At 47.8% G+C, this 10,389-nt stretch overlaps 2 protein-coding genes across 2 annotated transcripts; one reads left to right on the top strand and one right to left on the bottom strand.

The window, feature by feature from the left end:
• Positions 1–286: 286 nt before the first annotated feature.
• Positions 287–5,089, bottom strand: BBBOND_0004800 (hypothetical protein, conserved; the record flags this gene model as incomplete). Its single annotated transcript, XM_012915311.1, has 1 exon — positions 287–5,089. One exon carries the CDS (start codon positions 5,087–5,089, stop codon positions 287–289), a length of 4,803 nt encoding a protein of 1,600 aa, XP_012770765.1.
• Positions 5,090–5,680: 591 nt separating this feature from the next.
• BBBOND_0004810 (hypothetical protein, conserved) lies at positions 5,681–9,724 on the top strand (the record flags this gene model as incomplete). Its single annotated transcript, XM_012915312.1, has 1 exon — positions 5,681–9,724. One exon carries the CDS (start codon positions 5,681–5,683, stop codon positions 9,722–9,724), a length of 4,044 nt encoding a protein of 1,347 aa, XP_012770766.1.
• Positions 9,725–10,389: the final 665 nt, after the last annotated feature.

Raw genomic sequence — 10,389 nt, forward strand, 5'->3', positions numbered from 1 at the left:
ACCACCTTGGTCACCACTTTGGTCAGCACTTTGGTCAGCACATAGGTCATCACATTGGTCAGCACTTTGGTCAGCACTTTGGTCAGCACTTTGGTCAGCACCTTGGTCAGCACTTTGGTCATGGCATTAGTCAGCACCTTGGGCAGCACTTTGGTCAGCACTTTAGTTAACTATTACACAATCACATACAACGATTAATGAGTGATACAAAACATTAGACAACAATGAGTTGTATAGGTGAGTAGGTGATGCTAGGTGCGTGTAGATAGTAAACCCGTGAGTACGATTATGGTTGCAGATAATACACCCTGTTAAGCTTGTTGACACGTGCGGCGGCGAGTAGCGATTGAGCAGCGATGCGATGCGATGATGGACTATGTAGATGCGATTTGATGTGGAGGAGGTCGAGGCGGATGACCATGATGTGGAGGAGGTACAATAAAGAGAGGAGCCAGAGGGCGAGCACAAGGTAGGAGAAGGGTGATCGGATGATCCATAGGAAGTTGTCACACTCTTCGAACAATTTCTCGAAATATTTCGAATTGAGCACATTCTTCAATTGACTGCAGAAATCGGAACACTTCTTCGGCGATGCTTTGTCATTCAGCGTCGACGCCTCACCAAAGACGAAACCATACTGGTAGAGCGTTGGTGCGACACCTTTGCAGTCGACGATGGAACGGCATTGGCAGTTAGCAGATGGCTTCTCTTTGTCAACAACACCATGCTCTCCCTTCTTACACTTATCTCCACGTAGACATCCACGGCATCCCCAGTCCTGGCAGTTGATGGAACAGAAGGCATTGTAGAGATTGTTGAGTAGATCCCAAAACGTCCACGGGAGGTAGATGGCCCAGGAGAGGTACAGATCGCAGTGCTTGGTGGCAAAGTGAAAATATGAATCAGAGCATACTGATTGGATGTAGGGGGCGCAATGAGCGTATTTATCGGAGCAGACTGTATTCATGGACAAGGTTGACACATCTGCAAATGCATCTATATGTCCCTTAGGGGTGTGATAATTCCGGCTGCTACCATACGCATTACTGAGTGCACTGGTCAGTTGGTCGATGTCCTTATACAGACTGATAGATTGTGCCATGATGCGTGATTCAACTGATTCCTTGTTACGCCCTTTGTTGGACGTTTTAGAGGTGTGCCAACCGTCGACAAATGATAGGGCAAAACTGAAGTGCTCTGGCAGCGTTAAGGGCGCTTTGGGTACGAGAGGGAATAGAGATGACAAGTAGAAGTTTGAGAAAAATCTCTCGAGCACGTCACATATATTTTCACCTCTGCGGGTAGACCCGGAAAATCCTCTAAATCCGAGTGGAGTTAAGCAGGGCATACCTGTCTTAGAAGTGGACTTGCAGGTGACACACTCATATTTGCAACCGATTTTGATAAGTTGATGCGGCAAGTGACCCGGCAAACAGTCATTTAAGTAGCTCATCAACGGAGAGGTTGGTTGACAATTTGGTTCACCATTTGGTTGGCACTTTGGTTGACCATTTGCTTTGCCTTTTGCTCGGCACGCTGCTTGGTCATTTGAGTGTTTCTTACACGACCACTTGGCCGATAAGATTTCGTTGCCGTAGCGACACTGTGCCCAACCGGAATGTAATACGCTGACGGCACAACGCCTACGCAAATACATGAGTTGTGGGAATAATCTGCGAAGTATGTCAAGCAGCATATTCAAGCACTCTTCCCCGCTTTGAGGATAATACAACTTAAGGGCGTTGTTGCAATACTCGCTAGCATACAGCGTGTCGGCGTCACCATAGCCAGCAATACCGGTGATGACATCATAGGAATTTGCGCAAATATGTTCAAGTGCAAGTAGTACGTTATTATATGTGATGTTGTTCGGCTGAGCTTCAAGGCTGGACGATTGCAAATCAAATACGGGTGTTCCCTCGTAGTCGTCGGATGGTTTTGCTGGATCGGCAAATGCGTCTGTGAAACCATCAAGTAACAACGTTGGATGCGCAGGATTATGCGTCAGACCCGCGAGCCATACTAGCATTTCAAACACGGAACATGGATGCTTCTTGGATGTCAATGTGGATAGGTGGCACACGTCGTTATACTTGTTGGCGTGATGGTAAAGGCATTTGAGAATGTGATAGATGTTGACGTTCACAATCTCCTTCTGTTTACCTTGCTCATCTTCAATGGATTTGCACTCTTTAATGTGCTTAGTGATCTGCATAGCGTTTTGCAGCGTGTTGTGCAGCAAATTATCATGTATGTATTTACCGGTCCTATCATTCTTATTACACAGTTCACCGTCCTGCGTATTGCTGTACGTGGCAACTCGGTAACCCATCCGCCGAAATAAACCACCTAGATGAGATGACAGATTAAGTTGACTCGCAGCGGAATTTATTTCAGACTGTTCTTTCAATGTATTAAGATCTTCGTAAATTCTCACAAGTATCGTCAAAAGTATCTTAGCGCACATCCCACTCTTCTTAGGTTCCCAGTCGAAGTACCTGAATGAGCTGGAATACGTGGATATGTACGCCTTGCTCAGCTCTTCATGGAAGCGTGTGAGCCCGTCCTTGATGGCGTCGAGTAACATCGGATGCTGATGACCGCAGAAATTGGTAGGGACGAGATTGTCAACTGCGTTTTTCAAATTGCCGAGATTATAAGCGAGACTGTGCGTGAAGTGGCCAGAATTGTTGATTTCGTCTAGGAGGGTCTCCATCGTTGATTTTATTACGACAAAGCTTTTAGTAACGTCATCCTTCCCACTGTGTTGGCCACTTATATACTCCCAAATGCTCCCTAAAAACATTTTTACCATATACGGGAATTTCCCAAATGTTCTCCGATCGGTGACTTTCACAGCCTCCTTGCCAAGTTGTGCTTTGAGTACTTTCAACAACCCTTTAACACCCGTTTCACGGTCGATGCTGATGATTTTGTTTACAGCTTCAGTTTCATTTTCGACTAATAGTTTTAGCTCTAGCAGCTCCGCAGTCTTTCTTTGCTTATATCGCTGCAGAATGTCTTTTTTCATTTCGACTACTGAGATGTCAGCCTGCTCCCGGAGATGCTTTACAATATTGTCAAAGCACTCTTTCGCTTGAGAAGCGATAAGAGTATGGAACTTTGTAGTTGCAGCAATGATGTCTGCCAAATTGCCTTCTGAGTTCTTGTTGGAGTCGTCGGTTCCGAGGATCTTAAGAATATCCTTTTTTATTTTTCTAAGGCCATCAGTAAGATCGTAGAGCCCGTCTGTGTTATCCAGAATAAGAATTTTCTGAAGCTCCTCTAGCAAGGTTCTCACGCCCTTGTCGTCTGTAGTTTTTTTGTCATCGTTTTCCTTACTGATAAGTGTGATAAGCTTTTTTATTTCGGTAATGATTTCACGTTCTAAAATATTCGCTTCACTGATTGCATCAGTGACTTTGCCTTTCCCACCTTCGTCGACTAGTTTTCTTTTCTCAAATGCGTCAAGTGCTTCATGAACTTTTGCAACGGCTTTGGTGTACATAGCCCTTGCGGGGTCACCTCCTGTGGTGGGAGTGGTCTCTAAACCTTCGATGCTTTCAAGGTTAACAACATCCTTACCTTGGTCTTGCATAATATACTTTTCGACGGGGCCCTTAATCTTTTTAATCAAACCTCTGAGTTGACCGTCGACTTCACGTCCATCACTTTTTTTAGTCTCGTTATAATACTTTACCATGAGTGTTTTAAGTTTTATTTGCGAATGCTCATCAGGGATAATTTGTTGTAGTTGATTGTTGATGGCTTTCTTTAATGCTTCATCAAGTTGTTCAGCAACTAACGAGCCAGGTGGAGTACCTATCGATGTTCGAGATTGTCGAAGGTAATATAAAACATTATCTATGAATCCGGCAAGTGTAGAATTGGTCCTGCCAACACTTTCAAGTTGATCTTTAAACTCATCTCCTAACACCTTTTGCAAGTCATACTTAAGCGATGTAAACCCGCTATTCCAAGTATCTCCGGCTTTGTTCGCTGCCTTCATGATATTTTTACCCAAGTCTTGAACAAGCTGATTCAACTTACTCTTAATCTGATTTCTCACAAATACCAAACCGGTCCTTACGTGCTCATCTAATTTGTCAAATCCGTGATTCGTCTCGTCGAAAGCTTCTTTTACTTCAGCAACCACAGCATCTCTAACGGTCTTAAGTTTCTCTCTATACGTAGTTTCAATCCCATCAACAGCCTGTTCAATTTCTCTTTTCAACGTCTTAAGCCCACCATATGCATCCCTGTATGCAATCAACAACTTAGAAGCCTTCGTTTGCAAAATTTCAGCGTTTTTTCTTATTGTTGCATATCTATCACCATAATTCTCCTCATCCAACCTCTCCAAAAGTTTCTCACACTTTTTAATACCCGCATTTACGATTCTCATGGCTGCTTCACTCCAACTTGCCAAATTGCTCTTCACCTGTGCTAACGCCTTCTCAACCGCAGAAATGCTCTTCTTGATTTCGGCAAACGCCTTCTTCAATGTCTCGTCAAGCGCATTAATTTGATTGCGTATTTCTGTGTACACATTTAATCTTAATGTACTGAATCTCTCTTCCACTTTTTTCCCCAACCTCCTAAGTTGGTCGACGTCCCTATTCGCTGAATCATTCAAATTGTTAACCGCCGTCTTTATTTTTTCAAAATCATTCGTAACCTTCGTTTTCAACGGTGTATCAAGTTCATTTATTGCCGACTCTGCTGACTTAATTAGCGCAGTAAGTCCATCAGTAACTACGTCCTTCCACTGTGCAACCACATCCTCGTACTTCTTGGTAGTCAGTGAATCCTGCAAGTTCCTGATATTTTTATCAATTTGAGATTGCAATGCATATAACGTACCATTGGAATTGTTTTCCACAACTGCATTGATTCTTCTGTTAACCTCAGCATCATAGTAACCAAGCACGGCACCTATGTTACTCAATGCCAGACAAAATTCATGCGGGCCTTTATACATTTTTTTATTTATTTCTTGCGGTAATTTATTTAAATGGCCGTTTACATCATAAGTTATCACTTCATTTTCGTTTTTCACCGCACCAAGCACACCACTCAAAAATCCCATCACTGCATCACACAGCCTATCCAGGTCAGAGTACACTATCCCAGAGCCGTCGTAGCCTTTTGATTTCGGGTCGAAGCCGAGGAAAGTTTCGAGGCCGTCACAAAGATTTGTTAAAAGATTTTTGCAATTCTCTTCTTTAGTCAATCCAGTAAGACTTTCTTCAAGCTTTTTAAGCTGATCCAACCTGGACTCAATGTCCTTATAAGCCTGGGACGTGGGATAGTCCTTGTGCTTAGCTTGACACTTAGTTAAGCAATCTTTAAGGACACTTAAATTAAGATTTTCTTTGACAAGTTCTTGACTTGATTTTCCAGCATTTTCAGGTTTTTCAGTTTTCTTAATCTGTGACTGGTAGTACTGACAGTAAGTCTCCTTATCAGAGTATTTGAAGGGGCAAGAAAGGGAGTTGGAATCTTCTGTGATTTTGGGGGAAACTTTGAGAAACGTGTTTTCTCGGGTTTATCACAGAAAGGAAATTTTTCCGATGTCACTGGGGGGTGTATTGAAGGCCAAAAGTGCGGAATTAAAGCGGCAACATCGCGAGGCGAAAGGCGGCCACACAGGCGCGCTGGATAGACGAACAAGGTACCAATGGAGAGCTCACAAGAAGTGCAGCTGAGCAGTCAAATCGATGAGGACGGAGACCTCATGGTTATTGACGTGGACGTCCCCGATGGGATGGACATCGATGCTCCGCTTGCCACCGTGGGGCGCCGAGAGTGTCGGCAACCCGAAAGGCGGCATGAATCCAGAAAACCGGTACAAAGCGGTGTTCAGGGCCCTAAAGGTAAACCCACAAATTCGAAGGGGGCCGGCCGTGGCGGCGAAAGCCGGCCAATCCCGCAGGCAAGCCGGAAACGACACCAGCCCGGAACCACTCCGGCTGTGAAGGGCGCTGGAAACAAAGCGCGGAACGGCGGTCCCCAGGGCCAAAAGGGTAACAACCGGAAGGCCAAAAAGACAGGAAACACGGCTCAAACGCCGCCTGTCGTGGTTTGCAACGCCGGGCCGAGTTCCTCGGAACGCGCACCCGTGTGTGTGCAGACACTGTCTACCCTGCAGCCACCGGCAGGGGAGGTTGTCGGAAACGGTGGCTGCCGCTCTCCGACCGTGTATTCCATATCGTCGGATGACTTTATGGACGTGGACGAAGAGGAACCTGAGCAAGTCGGGCCTGTGAGAGAATCAAACAACAGTATAGCACCGGGCACCGCCAGTGAGGTGGCGCTCACTGAGACGGCTGCGTTGCCGAGGGCACCCGAAGGGCACGCCCCGCAGGCTGAACGGGCCGGGAACACGCCACAAATGCCGCCGAACTACGCTAGGCTGAATGCCAAGTTACAGTTCCTGCACTGTGTCATGCGTCAGATCGATGGACCATGGTGTCATTGGGTACCGGACGTCTACAAGGCAGTAGTGACGAAGTATCAGAGGATGCCACGAGGAGGATGGAAAGTCCTCGCGGAATATGCCAACGAGCATTTCGAATTCCACAAGACCCACAAGGAGGTGGAGCAGATGGCAAGACAGGTAGTCGCCAAAGCAGCGCGGAGCCAACCGACGGACGTTGGAGAAATAGCATCGCTGCACGACGTCGACTCATACAACGCCCTGCAGGAGGATTTCGACCGGATCATGGCACAGAGGTTGAGGGAGCCTGGTGTGATTAGGACAGTAAAGAACAAAAGACACACCATGGACTCCCTCGACTTCACGGCGATAAGGTCGCTGGATCTAGTGGTCCACAACTACGTGAAGCACAACCCAGTCACTGACATGGGGATGCTAGCCGTCTTGTATCAGACGGCACAGGACTGCTACGACAAGTACAGCGCAAAACCATCGTCGTCCTCGGGAAAGAAGGAGGCAGCTGAGAGGAGGATCAAGGAGCTGGAGGAGATAGGAGCATTACTTCTGAAATACAAGCAGAAGGTCCCCCTGGAGAAGGAGGATAGGAAACGCGTTTATCGCCAAATGGACAAGTACAACATGATCGCGGACAAGCCGCAGGAACTGTCATACGTGATCAGCAGGACTCAAGAGGAGCTCCAAAAGGAGCAGGACAAACTCAAGAACGCCAAGTTCAAGAAGGAGTTGTACAACGACAACCGCATGTTCGAGCTCTACACGGGACACTTCTACAGGACACTGGAGAACAAGCAGGACGCGGACGAGTCGGCGATAAACGAGGGGATGATGATAGAGTACTGGGCGCAAATGTGGGTGAAGCCAAACGCACCGCACAACGGTGAAGGATATCTGGTCGAAAGACCACCGGCAGAGAACAAGGCAGGCTTTCCCACATACGAGGAATTCGTCACGATCGTCAAGAAATTGCGAGACTGGAAGTCGCCCGGTGCGGATGGGATCTACAACTACTACATTAAATGGCTCACGTCCCTTCACAGAGTCATTTACAGGCTAGTAGAGGAGGCATGCCAGCAAGGCAAAGTGCAGGACGACTGGTTCTACTGTGGGATCACGTACCTACTACCGAAGAACAAGAAACCAAAGTCCGCCGCACAGTACAGGCCTATCACATGCATGTCCAACCTATACAAGCTAACTACCCGCTGTGCAACGGAGACGCTTAAGCGAGAAGTCGATGGCAGGGGACTACGGTCCGAGAACCAGATGGGCACGAGGAGCAACGTACAGGGTGCAAAGGAGCACGCGTTAGCGAACATCGCGCTCAACGAGAAGCACAAGGGGAAGTTACTTGCAACGTGGGTCGACGTCATGAAGGCGTACGACTCAATCGACCACGCGTACCTGGCAAGGGTTATCGACAACCTTAACCTACCAGGGTGGTTATCAAACTTCATCAAGCAGACGATCAAGAGGTGGAATATAGAGATACGGTGGAACAAGAACACAATCATGCACAAGAAAGTGGAGAGGGGCATTCTCCAAGGCGACAGCCTATCGCCCCTTCTCTTCGTGCTGTGCTTGGACCCGCTGAGCAGGCACCTGACTCGCATCTTCCCCAAGGTGGAGTTAAGCGTGACCGGCGGCAGGATATTCGCCACAAACCACTTTCTCTATATTGACGACCTCAAGTTCTTCGCCCACGAGGAAAGTACGATGAGAGGAATGGGCCGAGAAGTGGAGAAGTTCTTCAACGACATAGGACTCAGGATCAACCGCGACAAGTCGGCAACCAACACGGAGGCGTGCGCCAGCATCGCCAAGCAGATGGAAGGCCCGGAAACGTACAAGTACTTGGGAGTCACAGAGACTTCAAACTCACTGACAAGCGACGGAATGTTCGACATAATACTACAGGAGATATGCAGGAGAACGGAGCTACTGGCTGCGTCAAAGCTGTCGGGGAAAAACCTCTCGATGGCCATCAACCAGTACGCCCTCAGCGTCATAAACTACTACATCGGCGTGATCCCCATGGACATCACGCATTTCGACAAGATCGACCTGGCAGTACGGAGAATAATTAACGCGAAGCACGGACACAAGAAGTGGGCGAACACACAGAGGCTCTACCTCCCCCGGAAAGAGATGGGGAGAGGGCTCCACAGCATGGTATTTAGAGCGGAAGCCATGCTGCTACGACTGTGGTTGACGCTTTCAGCAGACGAGGTGACGTCAACCAGGAGAGCTGCGATCATGCAGCATTTTCGCGACACATACGCGCACATATCTCACATCAAGATGCACCTGGAAGGAAGATATGGAATGGAATTCGGAATGGAGGACACTACGGACAAGAGCCTCAGGGACCTCAGGGTGGCCCAAAACAAATGGCTGTACAACAGAATGCACGTAAAATCAACTCATAAGGTTCTGTATGCCAAGCGTGAGGACCCCAAGCTGGACATTGAGGCGTCGTCCTTGTACCTGACGTGTGGAATACTCACTCCGGAAGAAGAAGCGAACGTAGCGGAAGTCCAGGATAGGAATCTGCAATGGATGTCTTCGTCCAAGAAATGCACAAGATGCAACAACGGCAAGAACGTGGATCACCTCGCGACGAAGTGCCAGAAACTACTACACCTAGAATATACGAAGAGGCACAACGAGGTAGCAAAACGGGTCCACTCAGTACTCGGGAGGCAAATAGGACTACCCAAGGAGAAGATAGACGCCCACAAGATCGAGAGTGAAGTACATGGAAAATACGGATGGATCGCGTACGACAAGACGGTCAAGACTCAGAAGACTAAGGAATACAACAGGCCAGACATCAACCTGGCGGATCGGCGGAGGAACACCATAACCATCGTGGAGATAGGAATCACCAATCAAGACAACCTAGTGGATACGGAGAAGTTCAAGAAGCAGAAGTATGAAGACCTTATTGAGGACCTCAAGGCGCGACAGTTTAACCAGCAAACCAAGATCAGGGTTATCCCCTACGTTATGACGTGGGAGGGAATAGTGACGAAAGAACACAGCAAGTATAGACGGGACCTGGGCATATCGGATCGCATGGAAGCCCACATACAAAGGGTAGTGATCCAAGAAACACATAAAATAGTGATGAGGGATATGAAGCCGAAAGAAGACTACGATTCCGTAGAAGACCCTCAAGCCCAAACTGGATGGATGCCCGCATGGATGGCACCAGTGACGTCCGGCAATGGACCGGCGTGGATCCCGCAACCGGTTTCAGCGTGAGGCGTTAGCCCCGCAAACACGAAAACCGGCCCTAGGCACGTAGCCACATAGCACACTATAAGATGAGATAACTTAATTTAACTGGGCAAGAAAGCTTTTCTTTTTCGGTTGTAAGGGACTTTTCAGCCTTCTCAATAGCCTCCTCAATCAACTTTTTCAAAGCTTGAGACAAGTTCTCAAGACCCTTGTCACCACCATTCCCATGCCTAACCTGGATCAACCAGTCGATGGACTCAGTCAGAAGGGAAGTGAAGGGCGACAGAACACAAGTTATTATTGTGGTTTATGGAGGTCATAGCGGTATTATGGCGAGGTAATTCGAGGGACGTGGAGTAGATTAGGGAGCGATGTAGAGTGGATTAGGGAGCGATGTGGAGTGGATAAAGGAGCGATGTAGAGTGGATAAAGGGGCGATGTGGAGTGGATAAAGGGGCGATGTGGAGTGGGTTAGGGAGCGATGTAGAGTGGATAAGGGAGCGATGTAGAGTGGGTTAGGGAGCGATGTAGAGTGGATTAAGGGGCGATGTAGAGTGGGTTAGGGAGCGATGTAGAGTGGATAAAGGGGCGATGTAGAGTGGATTAGGGAGCGATGTAGAGTGGGTAAGGGAGCGATGTAGAGTGGATTAGGGAGCGATGTAGAGTGGTTAAAGGGGCGATGTAGAGTG

The sequence above is a fragment of the Babesia bigemina genome, scaffold Bbigscaff_73292 (genome assembly GCF_000981445.1).
Source record: "Babesia bigemina genome assembly Bbig001, scaffold Bbigscaff_73292".
Lineage (NCBI taxonomy): Eukaryota > Apicomplexa > Aconoidasida > Piroplasmida > Babesiidae > Babesia > Babesia bigemina.